The 18,035-nt window shown below is 40.4% G+C and overlaps 1 protein-coding gene across 2 annotated transcripts; it reads right to left on the bottom strand.

Moving 5' to 3' along the window:
- Nucleotides 1–789: 789 nt before the first annotated feature.
- LOC128544214 (uncharacterized) lies at nucleotides 790–14,819 on the bottom strand. 2 transcript variants are annotated; one of them, XM_053514258.1, is made up of 4 exons: nucleotides 14,246–14,819; nucleotides 13,389–14,008; nucleotides 2,012–2,152; nucleotides 790–1,901 (listed from the first exon to the last, which is right to left on the bottom strand). In XM_053514258.1, the coding sequence occupies exons 2-4, from the start codon at nucleotides 13,995–13,997 to the stop codon at nucleotides 1,029–1,031; spliced, it is 1,623 nt and encodes a 540-aa protein (XP_053370233.1). In that variant the 5' UTR covers nucleotides 13,998–14,008; nucleotides 14,246–14,819; the 3' UTR covers nucleotides 790–1,028. The 2 variants fall into 2 exon arrangements, with proteins under 2 accessions (XP_053370233.1, XP_053370232.1); XM_053514257.1 differs by having other exon boundaries at nucleotides 13,389–14,052; nucleotides 14,246–14,816.
- Between the last annotated feature and the right edge of the window lie 3,216 nt (nucleotides 14,820–18,035).

The following is an 18,035-nucleotide window of genomic DNA, read 5'->3' as shown; positions in this document are numbered from 1 at the left end:
AGCTTGGCTCCATAATTTTGCTTGGTTACATTATAAAAATTATTACATTTTAGCTATAGAAACTTTGATTTTGCTTATAAATATTTTGGATCTACAAGCCAAGGGCTCTGTTTTTTTTGTTTTTTTTTAACTGGACTAAATGCCAATTGTACACAAGGTTGTGCCATTAGTGCCAGACCAGCTATTAGCAACTAAATTGGCAACTTCTCACACCCATGTTTCCATTCTAGTGAAAAACCTTTCCAAGGGTGTGTTTTTTTTGTTTATTTGTTTGTCAACAGGTTTTTGAAGGGGGATTCAATTTAAAATAGGTCATAAATATGGATCTGGAGATCAGACATTCACTAATTCGGCCACATGGTGTATACTTAATGCTGCAGAGTGCAAATTTAAAGAGAATCTATTGTTTTGTATGTAAAAAATAAATAAAACAAACAAATGCAAGTTTTAGTTACAAAAAGTCTGCAGGCAAGAGGTAAGTAAGTCTATCAAAATGAATGTCCATTTCCTTTGCTATCTTGCTTCATATGGCTAGTAGCTCTGAAAAACACTTTCTATTTCATATTAGGTTATCACCTTTTATTGCTAATATTGTGTTTTGTGATCCAGCCTCTACTACAGTATTCTATTTGTTTACAATAAAATATTATGTATGAAAGAAAACATCTGTTTATCATTGTAGTGGTAAGGACTGAAAATGGGATTGCCACACCATTTTAGTGTTAAGCTGTAGAAATGGAATCCTGACTAAATCACACCAAGACCTTTAAAAAAATGATAATCTGCAAATTCAATTTAAAAAGCATTTTTTAAATTTAAATATTACATTTCATGAATCACTTTATCTTTGCTGTATCGTAATGTATACAAAAACTCAGTCAGGTTTTATTTTGCTTCCATAATACTAAACTTGTATTTGCTCATTAAGGTAAAAAGGCATATAAATGATGAATTAAATAATCAACAGTACCACAAATCACTCAGCAAGGAAGATCAGAAATACAACACAGTGTATGTTCTACTGTCTTTTAAACAGTTTCTATTTTAACAATTGTCAGCTGGGTATCGTGCAAAGGAATTGTCTCAGTGGAAGACTGACTTGAAGATCTGCAGGCTTGAATAGATCTCTCTGTGTTTGATGAGCCCATTTCCACTGACTTGCTGTCCATCCCTGCATAAGTGTCTGTGTGTGGCTGTGTGTAGCTGACAATCTCAGGTGTGAATGTTTGTGTGTGAGTCTGTGTAAATGGTGGTGACTGTGTCTGGGTGAATGAAAGAGGGTTAGACGTTTGAAAGCCATTTACCCCAGCAGAACTCAGACTGTCCAGTGAAAATGGCTCAACGTTACCTAAAGTGGAATCATTGATTTCATTGTACCTGGATTGGGCTTGGCTGCACAAACTGTTGCTTTGGCTGGGGGTGAAGGTGCACTGGCTGTAGGAAGCTGAGGACAATGGGCAAGGGGGCACTGTGGAAGCTGTACTGTGCTGAAAGGCACAGGGTCCTTGCTTAGATGCTAGCTGCTGCAAGGTGCTGAGGATCTGTTTTTGGACCTGAGTCTGTTGGTTCTGTTCCCTTTCCAGGCGGCCCTGCTGCTCTACCATCATCCTGAGAGCCAAGCCAAGGCTGCGTACTTCAGATGCCAGAGATTTTATATGTTCCTGCAATGCATTTATTGTTCCAGTGTCCATATTGCTGTGCTGGCATGGAGAGGACTGCTGCTGACTGGTTAAAGCCTGGGCCCTTATGGATGAACTGGCATTCTGTGCCCCAGTATTTGACTGGCCCGGCACTGGAATTCGAATACCAATACGGGGTGACTGTTCTGTAGCGCGGGTGGGCATATTTGTCCGTTGCTGAAATCCTTGTCGATAAAGGTTCGTTCCCGGTTGGAGTCCCCTCTGGAAAATATAATTACGTTTGAAAAAATATCAAATTAAGAAGCATTCCATAAGCATTAAAGAAAATGGGGTTATTTGTTAATATTGGGATAAAATATGTCTTTACTCACCACAGGTCGGGCAGATGTGGGGCTGAATGAGGTTGTTTGAGGTAACATGACCTTCTTCTCTTCTGAATAAGGGAAACATGACTGATCTTTTCTTGCTAACGGCGAGGTTTGTTGGGCTGATTGAGTGCCACTGTCCCGTACCTAAAAGAAAATTCTTAGGTTTGTCACTATACACATAATTTAATAAAAAAAAAAAAAATAAAACAGCCACTGTCCTTCTGAGGACTGTCACACCTGCTTCCCTTTATCATGCATGCAAAACCCAGAAACATTTATTTTGTTTGTTTGTTTTTTTGTCTATAAAGTGATCTTTTACATGACATGCTGCTTTATTTTCTGGCCTCCAGATATTTTCCTGTAAGATTATTATTATTTTTTTTTTTTTTGCTGGAATACTAATTCAGAATTCCTGAAATTCAGTATGTACATAATGAAGTCAGTAAAAAAAAGAAAGACTTTCGCACAGTACTATGTGCTCACATGTGTCTTTAAATGACTAGCAAATGACAAAAGAAAGTGTAAGGCATTCTTTACCACCCAAAAAGCATGGCAATTTAATTTAATTCAATTCAAACGTTATTTATATAGGACTTTATAACTACCAAGGAGAACCTATGTGCTGGATAAATTGCAAAATGCAAATAAAATTTTAATCAACATAAAAGTAATAAAATATGGTAATATAGAAGTAAATAAAAAAAATGCTTCAAAAATTAAGCATTAAAACACTACAGTTGATTTAAACATAAAAAGCAGGAGACTAATACCCTCTACTATAAAACAAGGGCCTTGGTTAATAAATATGTTTTCAATTTAGTATTAAAGGTAGAGAATTCCTTTGAATGAGTAGGTTGGGAATTCCAGAGCTTAGGAGCTGCCACTGAGAAAGCATAGTAACCTCACAAGTAATATCTTGTTAGGCAATTTGAGCAGTCCATGATTAGAGGACCTCAGAATTCAGCCATGGGTGCGTAGATGGATAAGTTCGTTTAAATAAGTTGGGGCCATACCAGACAGAGATTTAACAACAAATATTAAGATTTTGTATTGAATTCTGTATTTTAGTGGAAGCTAGGGGAGAGAGGAAAGGACCTGGGTAATGTGTGCATGCTTATTGGTACAAGCCTGGCTGCAGCATTCTGAACCAGCTGTAGGCGATGGAACGAGGACTAAGTAATGCCTAAATAAAGAGAGTTGCAGTAATCCAATCTGGAATTTATATAAGCATGAATGGGTTTTTCCATGTCTTTTATCGGAATAAAAGGCTTCACCTTTGATAAAAGATTGAGTTAAAAAAAGCTTGTTTTTACAATTGACGTTTCTTGCTTAGCGAAATTGTCATCAAATATGACGCCTAGGTTTCAAACCTCGTTTTTAAAATCTGGTACGAGACCCCTAAGGTTAAAATTTAGCTCCTCCTGCGTACTTAAAAGTATGCATTCACACTTATTTTCATTAAAACATAGAAAATTACTAACCAACCAATGTTTATTGATTTTTTTATTTATTTAATTCCTTCCCATTACTAGGGGGCTCCAACATTAAGGCTACTACTACCACTCAGTCAGGAGGGCCAAAGTCTATCAAATGTTTCCTCTGAACCTTGTGACGCCAGCCAACTGCATCTTTTCGAACTGCTCGCTCACGCACAGAGTGTGTTTTGACCGGCAAAACGCACTCGGAGGACAACGCTATTCACTCCTTTTACTTGCGTGAGCTCCCAAACGGCCCTGATTGGCTGTAGAGCCATGATTAATGTGGGAGCACTAAGTACCTCGTATTCCTCCCCTCTAAGAAAGTTCGGCCAATCAGCTCTCTTTAGGCCTCTGTGTGCGAAAGAGGTTACAGCATCACCCAGGAATCGAATTTGCTGGATGATAGAGTGAACACTACCACTGCGCCACTCAGAGGCCCACCAGCCAATGTTTAATGTCAGTTAAACAGCTTAACAAGGAGTGCACAAAGTGAATCTGGTGTTACAAAAAACATATAAATTCGATGACATCAGCATAGAAGTGAAATCAAACATTGGATTTTCTAATGATATTAAACCGGAGGTAGCAGATATAGGAAAAACCACACCAGTCCAAAGTATCGATCCCTATGGTAAAACATAGAGTTGCAAGACCCTCAAAAATGAGATGTGACCGAATCTCACAGAAAAACTTCTGTATGACATAAAAGATGTGAACCAATCAAGCACTGCACCCCGGATTCCAACCTGTTTTTTTAGCAGAGAGATAAGTATCTTGTGGTCTATGGTGTCGAAGGCTACTGTGAGGTCAAGGAGGATTAACACATAACTGGGTAGCCATTATCCTCTTGCTAGCATTATATCATTGTGAATCTTTAATAAAGCACACTCAGTGCTGCGACGTGTTCTAAAATGATATTGAAATTTCTAAAGTATTGGATTTTTCATTAAAAAAACTGTTGCAAGTGATGAAATATAAACTTCTCTAGTATTTTAGAGAGGAATGGTAAGTGTGAAATAGGTCTAAAGTTGGTTTAAACAGAAGGATCAAGATGGGGCTTTTTAAAGAGGGGAGTGACAACAGCATGTTTAAACACATTTGGAACATACTCCAACTTAAGATGGTCTTTAAAAAAGGCTACCAGGCAAGGACCCATACAACTAAAAACCTCCTTTAGTAGTCCGGTCGGTACTACATCTAGAGGAGATGATGTCGGCCGTAAGGATAAACCAATGTTGTATAGATTGGAAAGAGAAACCGGACTGAAATATTCAAAGACAGTTGAGCTCAAAGAAGCCTCTGTGCTCTCAGGGACCTATCCTCTAATATAAGAATATATACGCATCACTGATGCAGAGCATCCCCAGAGGGGAGAGAGTAGTGATTGGTGCAGACTTCAATGGACATGTTGGGGAAGGGAACAGAGATGATGAAAATGTGATGGGCAGGTTTGGTTTTCAGGACAGGAATGTAGAAGGACAGATGGTGGTGGACTTTGCAAAGAGGATGGAAATGGCAGTGGTAAATACTTTCTTCCAGAAGAGGCAGGAACATAGGGTGACATATAAAAGTGGAGGCAGAAGCACTCAGGTCGACTACATCTTGTGTCGACGTTGTAACCTGAAAGAGATCAGTGACTGCAAAGTGTTGGTAGGGGAGAGTGTAGCCAGACAACACAGAATGGTGGTGTGCAAAATAACCCTGGTGGTGAGGAAGGCGAAGAGGACAAAGGCAGAGCAGAGGACAAAGTGGTAGAAGCTGAGAAAGGAAGAATGTTGTGAAGTCTTTAGGGAGGAGTTGAAACAGGCTATGGGTGGTCAGGAGGTGCTTTCAGTTGACTGGACAACTACAGCCAATGTGATCAGGGAGACAGGTAGGAGGGTACTTGGTGTATCATCAGGTAAGGGGAAAGTGGACAAGGAGACTTGGTGGTGGAATGAGGAAGTCCAGGAGTGTATACAGGGAAAGAGGCTAGCTAAGAAGAAGTGGGACACTGAGAGGACTGAAGAGAGTAGACAGGAGTACAGGGAGATGCAGAGTAAGGTGAAGGTAGAGGTGGCAAAGGCCAAACAAAGAGCATATGAGGACTTGTATGCTAGGCTAGACAGTAAGGAGGGAGAGGGGGATCTGTACAGGTTGGCAAGGCAGAGAGATAGAGATGGGAAGGATGTGCAGCAGGTTAGAGTGATTAAAGATAGAGATGGAAATGTACTGACAGATGCCAGGAGGGTGATGGGAAGATGAAAGGAGTACTTTAAGGAGTTGATGAATGAGGAAAACGAAAGAGAACAAAGAGTAGAAGAGGTGACTGTTGTGGAACAGGAAGTAGCAAATATTGGTAGAAGTGAGGTGAGAAGGGCGTTGAAGAGGATGAAGAGTGGAAAGGCTGTTGGTCCTGATGACATACCTGTGGAGGTATGGAAGTGCTTAGGAGAGGTGGCAGTAGAGTTTTTGACAAGTTTGTTTAACAAGATCTTGGAGAGTGAGAGGATTCCAGAGGAATGGAGGAGAAGTGTATTGGTGCCAATTTTTAAAAACAAGGGAGATGTGCAAAGCTGTGGCAATTATAGAGGTATAAAGCTAATGAGCCAGACAATGAAGCTGTGGGAAAGAGTAGTGGAAGCTAGGTTAAGGGCAGAGGTGAGCATTTGTGAGCAGCAATATGGTTTTATGCCTAGAAAAAGTACATCAGATGCAGTATTTGCTTTGAGGATGCTGGCGGAGAAGTACAGAGAAGGTAACGGAGTTGCATTGTGTCTTTTTAGATTTAGAGAAAGCGTATGACAGGGTGCCAAGAGAGGAGCTGTGGTATTGTATGAGGAAGTCTGGAGTGGCAGAGAAGTATGTTAGAGTGGTGCAGGACATGTATGAGAGCTGTAAGACAGTGGTAAGATGTGCTGTAGGTGTGACAGAAGAGTTTAAGGTGGAGGTGGGTCTGCATCAAGGATCAGCTCTAAGCCCCTTTTTGTTTGCTCTGGTGATGGACAGGATGACAGATGAGGTAAGACAGGAGTCCCCATGGACTATGATGTTTGCAGATGACATTGTGCTCTGTAGCGAGAGCAGGGAACAGGTGGAGGAACATTTGGAGAGGTGGAGGTATGCTCTGGAAAGCAGAGGAATGAAGGTTAGCCGCAGCAAGACGGAATACATGTGTGTAAATGAGAGTGACCCAGGAGGATCGGTGAGGCTACAGGGAGCAGAGGTAAAGAAGGTGCAGGATTTTAAGTACTTGGGGTCAACGGTCCAGAGCAACGGGGAGTGTGGAAAGGAGGTGAAGAGGCGAGTACAGGCAGGTTGGAATGGGTGGAGAAAAGTGTCAGGTGTGTTGTGCGATAAAAGAGTATCAGCGAGAATGAAAGGAAAGGTGTACAGGACAGTGGTGAGACCAGCGATGCTCTACGGCTTAGAGACAGTAGCGCTGAAGAAAAGACAGGAGGCAGAGTTGGAGGTAGCAGAGCTAAAGATGTTGAGGTTCTCTTTGGGAGTGACAAGGATGGATAGGATTAAGAATGAGTTTATCAGAGGGACAACCCACGTTAGATGTTTTGGAGATAAAGTCAGAGAGGCCAGATTGAGGTGGTTTGGGCATGTTCAGAGGAGAGATTGTGAATATATCGGTAGAAGGATGCTGAGGTTGGAACTGCCAGGCAGGAGGTCTAGAGGAAGACCAAAGAGGAGATTTATGGATGCAGTGAGAGAGGACATGAAGTTAGTTGGTGTGAGAGAAGAGGATGCAGAGGATAGGGTTAGATGGAGGCAGATGATTCGCTGTGGCGACCCCTGAAAGGGAACAGCCGAAAGACAAAGAAGAAGACTGATGCTATTTTGTCAACAAAAATCTGTAAATGTTTCACAACAATCTTTGGAATTTAAGGCTGGACAAGTTAGTTGATGGTGAATTACAGGACTTATTACATTAAAAAGCACTTGTGGGTGATGACAGTTATAGTTGATGATTTTTGATAAGATTTTGCAGTTTTTACGCCTTCCTGGTTCAAAGCCAGAGAATTTTGATGCATTTGGAGATGTGGAGCCTGTCCTTTTTCCATTTATGTTATGCTTTCCTGCAGTGTCTCCTTAGGGTATAAATATGTAATTTATCCATGGGTCCTGTGATGATTCGTAGGGGCAATTTTGTCCACAATATTATAGCAAGTGGAGTAAAATGAGCGAAATGAAATCATCTGGGTTCAGAGACAGATCTGTGCCAGTTTAAAAAAGCCATAGAGAAAACACCTGGAATTTGCGTTGAAATAAAACAGCCATACTAAGCAGGTAGAGTCGACATGTTGGGTAAAGAATGAGAAAGGACATTAAACAGAACTGCGAAGTGAAACAAGAAGAATATATCACCCACGTCCCTAATAGTGGGAGAGAGGCCTAATGAGATCAGCAAGTCCAGGTTGTCCCATTACATGTACTGGCACTGTAACTGACTGAGTGAGGTTAAATGAGTCTAAATGAGGTTAAAATCAGATAACAGAAAAGTTATTTTTCAAACAGCAGACATGAATATTAAAATCCCTAAAAAATAAGCAGTTTATCATATTTTATAAGAACATTACTATACCTCCTCTTTGGCCCTTCCATTTGCCTCCTGACTGGAAGCTTCATGTCCGAGATTCTCCTACCAATATACTCACTCTCCCTCCTCAGAACATGTTCAAACCATCTTATCCTAGCCTCCCTTTGTCCCCCAAAGCTCCAACATGAGCTGTCGCTCTGATGTACTCTTCCTAATCCTGTCCAACAATGTCATTTTCGAAAAAAAAAAATCTCAACGTTTTCAGCTCTGCTACCTCCAGCTTGCCTCCTGTCTCTTCTTCAGTGATGCTGTCTCTAAACCATACAGTATGGCTGGTCTCACCCCTGTCTTGTACATCTTCCCCATTATTCTTGCTGATTTCACACAGAATTCCTTATCTTTCCCACACTCTCCATTGCCCTGGACTGTTGACCCCAGGTACTTAAACTCCTGTACCTTCTTCACCTTTCCACCCTGTATTATCTGTTCAACTTCCCTCTCTTTAATTGTAGAACTGTTGTGTAGCATGGGTGTTAAGAATTAATATACATGTAACAAGTTCTGACAAAATGAAAATGTTTCCCTGTCCATTCCTGTTATACTGTTTTTCTTCTTTTTTTTGGCACTTGTATTTTTAGGGAAAAAACACAATAAAAATTGTTTTGAACTTGAATGAATGACTGGGCAAACATTATTGGTTTTTTCTGCATCATCTCAGACTAGTATACTAGTCTCAGTATAAAGCCACCAATAGCTGCAATCTAAGGATCGGGGGAGAAAGATTTTCACCCACCGCATCAGTCCACCTGGAAGCTGTGGTCGGGGACAGAGCAATAAGGACAATCTAAGGTAATTTTAATCTTACTAGTACTCCACCTCACTTGACTCTGTGATGATGACGTCGCCTCCATAGTTCAACTGGGGAAAGACGAAACAGTTGAACCAGCATGGCCGTTAGCACATACATGAACAGTGGCAGCGGCATCCCTGAATGTGTATGTGTAAGAGCCGATGCAAAATACTAAAGCGAAAACGGTAGAGGGAATATTTAAGAGGGTAGGCACATCATATATGAGTAGAGAGTCTACTGGAAGAAGTAATAGTATATGAGATATATGGCGAAGAAAAAACACGAAAAAAAAAAAGTGACTGTTGCTGCTCGTGGAAGGTCATCCACATTGAGTAAGTCACACTCCTAATTGGACTGCCTATTGCCTTGTTTACAGCTTATTCAATGTCAATGTCAACATTTATTTCCACACAGAGTCGCATTATTTTTTCTCCAAGATCTTGTTGATATTGATATAAGGAGAGTCAGACAACTGCATAAAGTTTTCTCCAGCACATCCCAAAGATTCTTGATAGGGTTTGGGTCTGAACTTCGTGGTGGCCAATCCGTGTGTGTAAAAATATCATCTCTTGCTCCCTAACCCATTCTAACAATTTAAGGCAGGTGAATGCTAGTGCTGATTGATGATGTCAGTGATCTACACATATAGTCGTGGCCAAAGGTTTTGAGAATTACATAAATATTGGAAATTGGAAAAGTTACTGCTTAAGTTTTTATAATAGCAATTTGCATAAACTCCAGAATGTTATGAAGAGTGATCAGATGAATTGCATAGTCCTTCTTTGCCATGAAAATTAACTTAATCCCAAAAAATCCTTTCCACTGCATTTCATTGCTGTCATTAAAGGACCTGCTGAAATCATTTCAGTAGTCGTCTTGTCAACTCAGGTGAAAATGTTGACGAGCACAAGGCTGGAGATCATTATGTCAGGCTAAATGGGTTAGAATGGCAGACTTGACATGTTAAAAGCAGGGTGATGCTTGAAATCATTGTTCTTCCATTGTTAACCATGGTGACCTGCAAAAAAACCTGTGCAGCCTTTATTGCCTTGCATAAAAATGGCTTCACAGGCAAGGACATTGTGGCTACTAAGTTTGCACCTAAATCAACAATTTATAGGATCATCAAGAACTTCAAGGAAAGGGGTTCAATTCTTGTTAAAAAGACTTCAGGGCGTCCAAGAAAGTCCAGCAAGCGCTAGTGCAGAGCTTGCTCAGGAATGGCAGCAGGCAGGTGTGACCATGGCCATGGCCAAACACGGCCATGAATAAAGAATGGTACCAAAATACCCTCTAACAGCAACTTCTTCCAACAATCCAACAACCATTTGGTGAAGAACAATGCCTTTTTCCCCCAAGTGGCTCGGGGACCAAAACGTTGAAATTTTGGGTCCATGGCCTGGCAACTCCCCAGATCTTAATCCCATTGAGAACTTGTGGTCAATCCTCAAGAGGCGGGTGGACAAACTAAAACCCACTAATTCTGACAAACTCCAAGAGGTTATTATGAAAGAGTGGGCTGCTATCAGTCAGGATTTGGCCCAGAAGTTGATTGAAAGCATGCCAAGTCGAATTGCAGAGGTCCTTAAAAAGAAGGGCCAACACTGCAAATACTGACTCTTTGCATAAATGTCATGTAATTGTCGATAAAAGCCTTTGAAACGTATGAAGTGCTTGTAATTATGTTTTAGTACATCACAGAAAGAACTGAAACAAAGATCTAAAAGCAGTTTAGCAGCAAACTTTGTGAGAACTAATATTTGTGTCATTCCAAAAACTTTTGGCCACAACTGTAGACACATGAAGGCAAAAAGTCACATGAATCACGATCTGTTTTCATTTAAGTTGCATGATCCTGTCTGAAAAACAGATTCTTTCATTCAGATAGCCCTGCATCAAATTTGGGTTAAAAAAAAAAAAAAATCAGATTTGAGTCAAGCTACTAATGTAAATGTAGCCTATAAAATTATGTTTGAAAACAATGAAAATTACAGATGCGTGACTGTAAAACACTGTTTTCCAATTTTTTGTCTGATCTGCTGTTTTTGATTCCAGCTAATTCCGATATTATTTATTTCTAAGAACAGAATTTATTTCATTGATAGCATATGCAATGTTTAAGCTTTTCTTTCATGGAAAAAAATATTTTCTATGTTCCTAATAAAACTAAGACTATTAAATACCTTTTAAATTTTCTCCAAACAGTACAAGATTACAGGAATTTGTACAGGATCCTTTTCTGTTGTCCCACTTGGAACACATAAATATTAATATTAAATATTTTATAAAATAAAATGTATTATCAAAATCACTTTTATATACTATCATACTCCGTATTTAAGGAAATTACATAAGATGTGCCTGCGACCTCATTCGCGTAGAATTTAATTGGATGGGTAGTTAAAAAATGTTGTTGGTCTTTCAGCTGCTCCCAGCAAGGGGTCGCTACAGCGAAATATCCAGGCCGCACTACACCTTGGCACAGGTTTTACGCCGGATGCCCTTCCTGACGCAACACTCCCATTTTATCCGGGCTTGGGTAAACACTCCCATTTGCATCCAGTGGCTGGGGTTTTTTGGCACTGGCTGGGAATCGAACCGGGCCTTCCGCATGGCAGGCGAAACACCTACCACTGAGCCACCAATGATTTTTACACTTTTATTATATAAAATATATATGCAATCATTGCCTAAGGCCCAGGGTCTGTGCCACTTTTTTCATTTTCTTATTTTTGTGGTAATTGTGTAATTGCTGTGGTTTTTGATTTGAAATTAAAGACACGCCAAAATTACATTACTTCTGCCATCTAACCACTTTTTTTTTTTACCATTTACAATGAACACTATTGGCTGGCTATGCAACTTTTGTATCATTTGTTTATTTACCTACTTTATTGTTTTAATTCCTCTATTATTCCCACCAAAAATACTCAAGACATCCACTTACCATCCACTGCAACAGGAACACCTGTACACCTGTTCATTTATGCATTTTTCCGATCAACTACCATCATAAGCACAAACTCACCAAAAACAAAGGTTAGGTGATTCATTTATTTCTTCAACTGTTCATATGGGTGAGCCTGTGCCCATGATTGTTTTCTGCTGTTGGCCATCCACTGATAATTTGATGTTTTGTTCATGCCAAGAGGCTTTTCTCCTCACCATGGTTGTAAAGACTATTAATTACTATTTTCCTTATTTTTCTTTTTATTTACTTATTTCTTTATTTATGCACATTTTAGTGTGAAAATGCCATGGCTGCAACAACAATACTACAGTTAAAGTCACAAAAATCACATTTTACCCCCATTCTGATGTTTGATAGGAACATTTATTCTTAGTTACCCATATCGGCATGATTTTATACACTGTGCTGTTTCCACATGATTGGTTATCTGCATAATTGCATATATTAGCATTTTCATAGATGCTTCTATTAAAGTGGACAGTAAATGTAGAAATTGATTTTTTTTATACATTTTTACTGCCCTCCGGGGTGCTCAGGAATTTCTACTTCTGCACCAAAGAGAGCATCCATAAGGAAAACATCACAACCTGGTCGGAAACAGCACCATGAAGCACAGACGTGCTCTACAGAAGGCGGTGCGATCAGCTGAGCGCATCCTCCGCACCGAGTGCCCTGAACTGCACTCAATCTACAGCAAGCAGTGCTGGACCAAGAACAGGAAGATCGTGAAGGAGCTCAGGCACCCCAGCAATGGACTGTTCTCTCTGTTGCGGTCTGGAAAGCGATTCCGCTCCCTGAAGGCCAACACAGAGAGACTGAGGAGGACTTCTTCCCGCAGATGATAAGGTCTCTCAACCACAACACCACACAGGACTAATACCATTTTCTACTGTAAAACATCCACAATCATGTCATTGGCTCTTCACACTCATCCTGAACACATTCATGCACACTTCATATTTATATTTAATTTCTTGGCTCATTGCACACAAGTCACTTTCATAAGACACTTTTATGCATATTTGACATGGGATTCATTTCCATTGTTATGCTGATGATACCCAATTATATATCTCAACAAAACCATACGAAATAACTAAGTTTTCTAGACTGAGTGTGTCCAGGACATAAAAGATTGGTGACAAGATGAAAAGATTTTGGTGGGGATAGGAGTGATTTTCTATTTTAAGAACATTGATAAATTGCTTACTCCTGCTTCTAAATGTAGGGCCAAAATTGCATTACTCTGATCATTTTTGCCCACTTTGATTTACATTTAGATGCTTAGTAAACACTGGTTTTGTACACCAAATATCTTCCTACCAGTTATTGAATAACCAGCCCCAGTAGATCATTTGAACATAATGTAAAGTTCATTGATGTGTATACATTTTTACAGTTTTTTAAACTCCCTTACATCGAACGAAAATGTTAATACATGCAGTTTCCCCTTTTTCCCCTTATTTACCTAGCTAAATTTTGTTTTCTATTGCAATTCTTTTTGTTCCACCAATATTCAATTAGCTTATGTAAAAACTGAAAGGACTACATACCCTTGCTCTGTGGAACAAAGCCTTGTCCAGGAGCCTTTTCCGAGCCACAAGTACTGGGTTTGCAGGTGAGGGTGTGTACCTTCTTCTTGAAAACATCCCAGTCATTGCTCCTGAGCCAATTCCTGAACGTACTGTTTGAACAGCATAATGGTGGGTATTCTGTGCCAGTGAGGTCACACTAACTATTCGTACATCCTCGTCCTTTCTGTCTCCCTGCTGCGGCTCCTGACTAGCTGGGCTTGCTCCAGGTCCCCTGGGTTCTGAAACTACTCCACTCTGCCCTGAGGAGTCAGAAGGAGATGAGAAGCCAGTAACATGGGCAGCCTCACGAATCAGATTTCTTAGTTGCTGGTCGTTCCAGCCACTGTGTCTCGTTTCACCTAGCCCCATTTCCCTTGATCCTGAAGCTACTGTAGATCCATCATTCTTTGGCACGAAACCATCGTTTTGTCTGCCTCGTCCATTAAACTCCTTCAGGAAAAGATAGATTGCTTGTGCAGATACTTTGATGTTCTCCAGCTCTAGCACAGCTTTGATTTTGCGGAAGCTCAGACCCGCTTCACGCAGTTCCACCACCTTGCGCTTAGCAGCGTCGTCCAGCCTGCCCATGATTCCGAAGTCTTTATAGAGTACAAAAATTTGAGTTTGCCTTACGAGGTTGCAGCTAAGATAGAGCGGTACATATGACAAATTAGCATGTTAAAAGAGACATATCTACAGTAACCAGAACAGTTGTGATAAACACTAACATGTGCGCTTGGATGTGTTTTTCGTAACGAGGATTTGATGAATAAAATAAGCACAAGTTTGTTAACCACTTAAGAAATCTTAGCCCGCTGGCTAAAACGGTAACTTACCCTGGTGTCCGTCCGTCAGTATTTGCTTCTGTTACTCACTTACCTAGTGAGTAGGAAAAGATACATGTGTGTGTAAAAAAAATAGTTACTTGTGTCTAATGTACATATTTAGATAAATAGCCTAAGCGATGAGAAACATAAGTCTCATAAAAAATGTCGCACGATATGTGACGTCATCTCATTGATTACGTCAACAAAAGGCGACACAAGGTTGAACGCTGAACTTGAACAGAGACGAAAAGGGGAAACTGCATGTATTAACATTTTCGTTCGATGTAAGGGAGTTTAAAAAACTGTAAAAATGTATACACATCAATGAACTTTACATTATGTTCAAATGATCTACTGGGGCTGGTTATTCAATAACTGGTAGGAAGATATTTGGTGTACAAAACCAGTGTTTACTAAGCATCTAAATGTAAATCAAAGTGGGCAAAAATGATCAGAGTAATGCAATTTTGGCCCTACATTTAGAAGCAGGAGTAAGCAATTTATCAATGTTCTTAAAATAGAAAATCACTCCTATCCCCACCAAAATCTTTTCATCTTGTCACCAATCTTTTATGTCCTGGACACACTCAGTCTAGAAAACTTAGTTATTTCGTATGGTTTTGTTGAGATATATAATTGGGTATCATCAGCATAACAATGGAAATTAATCCCATGTCTTCTAATGATGTTACCCAAGGGAAGCATGTATATTGAGAACAGAAGTGGTCCTAAAACTGACCCTTGTGGGACCCCATATTTCACTGGCATTACACCAGACGGTTCATCATTTAGATCTACAAAATGGTATCGATCAGACAGTTATGATCTAAACCATTTTAATGCCTGTCCCTGAATACCTACGTGATTTGTAAGCGATCTATGAGAATATTATAATCTATAGTGTCGAATGCAGCACTAAGATCAAGTAAGACTACAGTAGTATTGAGATGCAGCCTTGGTCCGAAGCTTAAAACAAGTCGTTTGCAATCTTAACTAGTGCAGTTTCTGTACTATGATGGGGCCTGAAACCTGATTGGAATTCTTCAAGGATGTTGTTTTCCTGCAAGAATGTGCATATTTGAGCTGATACTACTTTTTTTATATATATTGTTTTGATATAAATGGAAGGTTTGAAATCGGTCTGTAATTTGTTTTTTTGTAATTTGTAATTTTGTCCAAATTAGGTTTTTTAAGAAGCGGCTTAATAACTGCCAATTTGAAAGGTTTAGGGACGTGACCTAGATATAATGAGGAATTAATAATGTTAGGAGTGGCTCTCCAACTGTATGCAGCATGTCTTTTAAAAATGTGGTTGGGATTGGGCCCAACAGGCACGTTGTTGTTTTAGCCGAGGTGGTTATACAGCTCTTCCTGTCCTATACCTGTAAAGCACTGAAAATCTAAATGTGAAGCTTTAGGCTGATCTGAATCATGAAAAACTATTAGAGGTTGAACCTCCGTTATTTTCTTCCTGATATTATTGATTTTTTATTAAAGAAGTCCATAAGGTCTTCACTTCTAAACTGTGATGGGATACTCTCTGCGGATTGTTTTGGTTTCTTTCTATCAGTTGGCTAAGATGCACGGTCCTAGCAGTTTTTAGAGCCTGTCTATAGCTGCACAAACAGTCTTTATACGCAATTCTAAAAAACTTCTAATTTAGTTTTTCTTTATTTTCGCTCGAGGTTACGGGTTGCTCTCTTTAGGGTGTGAGTATGACTGTTGTACCATGGTGCAAGTGTTTTTATTCTGATGGGAGCAACAGTGTCTAATGTACTGGTAAAAATAGTGCCTATGCTGCTAGTTACTTTATCTAGATCATCTGCATTTATGGGTCTAATAAGAAATTGGGACAGATCTGGCAGATTACTTGTGAATCTGTCTTCAGTAGTCGGATTTATATTTCTAACAAATTGATAACGTGGGGAGACACAGCTAATCTGTTCTACCGGTAGAGTATATATCAGGAGGTGATGATCTGTGATATCACTTTGAGGTAAGATCTCTATATATTGGAGATAGCTATACCATGGGATATAATTCTATATCCCTCAAATCTAGCGTATGATTAAAGCTGTGATTTTGTTTGACCCTAAAGGAATTTAGTCCATAAATGTGAGTGCTCAAGCATCGTTAGCATCATCTACATGAATGTTAAAGTCTCTTACTATCAACACTTTGTCAGAGTTAACCAATAGGTCTGATAGCAGATGTCCAAATTCTTTAAGAAAATCGACATATGGCCCTGGGGTCTGTACACGGTGGCCATTGTAAAATATAGCAAAGGTTTATTATGTACGTCATTGAGTGCAACATTAATGAGGAGCACTTTAAATGAGTTAAACCTGCGCCTTGTTTTCTGAGTAACAGTGAGCACATCATTGTAAATAGTGGCAACACCACCACCGCGACCAGTTAGACGGGGCTTGTGCTTATAGAAATATCCTGACGGAGTAGACTCTTTCAGACCAATATATTCATTTGTTTTAAGCCAGGTTTCAGTGAGGCAGAGTGCGTCAAGGCAATAATCTGAGATTATTTCATTAACAATAAGTGCTTTGGGTGCAAGGGATCTAATGTTGAGAAGTCCAAACTTTAGAGGTAGATTTCGATTATTTATTTGGCCTTTTTCTGATTTAATGGTTATCAGATTGTTTCGGGCAGATTTAACGAATTTATTCTTTTTTCTCACTATTCAGGGAACAGACACAATTTCTATAGAACAAGCTATGTGTGTGCGTCTATCAGTAAGGTGAGTTGTATTGTGGCTGATATCTAAAGAAACTAAGGTATGACTTCCCGCCAGTCAGATGGTTCGTAGTGTCCTGGAGATGTTGTCAGAGAGGACTGCTGCTCCAGCTCTGCTAGGGTGCAGGCCATCAGTGTGGTAGAGCCTAGGATGCTCCCAGAAAACATTCCAGTTATCAACAAAGGGTAATCTCTGTTGTTGACACCAAGATTGTAACCATACATTAAAGGCAAATATTCTATTGAACCTCTCGATTCCTCGCTGAAATGTGGGAAGCGGTCCAGGTATGACGATTCTTGTTGTGGGTGATGTGCTGCGGACCTTCTCAAACAGTCTCCTGAAGTCCTTCTTTAAGATCTCCGTCTGCCTCAGGCTGGTGTCGTTCTTGCCAGCATAAAGGACCACAGCTTGAATGTTCTTCCTCAGGGCCACAGGCATCTGTGGAGCAACATCAAGAACACATGCTCCAGGTAAACAGCGTGTGTGCACCTTACCTTTAGTCGTGGTAGCACGCACGTGCCGGACGATGGAGCCTCCGATGACCAGCGCGTCATGTGCCATCTCACGGAGAGGAGCGAAGCGGTTTTGGGTCGCGATCTCAAAGACAGGTGGCGGCGGAGTTGGAGAGGTCCTCGCCCGGGGCATGGCGCGCGTCTTCTTCTGCTGCTGCTGTATCCAGGCCATGGGTGAAGGAAACCTGGGCAGGCCGCGTCTTTTGTGCATTGGACCTGGGCAGAGAACCATGCGGGGTTTAAGTTGTCTGAGAAATTGTGTCACGACGAGAATTTACCTGGAACAGGTGAGCGTTGGTCCGTGACGATTACAGCGTGGCTTTCCGTTGCTGTAGCCGGGCCAGCTTCACCTGTAGGTCGCGGACCAGCTTCTCCACGGCCTCCAGCTCCAAATCCACCGAGTGCAGCTCCTCACCTGCACTCAGAGGCAAAAACACAACCAACATGGTGTCTAAAAACGTAAATAATCTGTGTGAAAAAAGCGTAAACAAACCAGGCAGCCAGGCTAATGGGCTAGCGATGCTAATGGAAAAGGCGT

This window comes from Clarias gariepinus, chromosome 16 (genome assembly GCF_024256425.1).
Source record: "Clarias gariepinus isolate MV-2021 ecotype Netherlands chromosome 16, CGAR_prim_01v2, whole genome shotgun sequence".
Classification (NCBI taxonomy): domain Eukaryota; kingdom Metazoa; phylum Chordata; class Actinopteri; order Siluriformes; family Clariidae; genus Clarias; species Clarias gariepinus.
This window is presented reverse-complemented; position numbering and strand designations above follow the sequence as displayed.

Excerpts from the sequence above, each read along its gene's own strand:
- LOC128544214 (XM_053514258.1), bottom strand. The coding sequence starts at position 13,997 with ATGGGCAGGCTGGACGACGCTGCTAAGCGCAAGGTGGTGGAACTGCGT. Across the intron at positions 2,153-13,388 it reads CTTTGTTCCACAGAGCAAGG|GTACGGGACAGTGGCACTCA; the intron begins GTATGTAGTCCT and ends ATTTTCTTTTAG. Across the intron at positions 1,902-2,011 it reads CCACATCTGCCCGACCTGTG|AGGGGACTCCAACCGGGAAC; the intron begins GTGAGTAAAGAC and ends TATATTTTCCAG.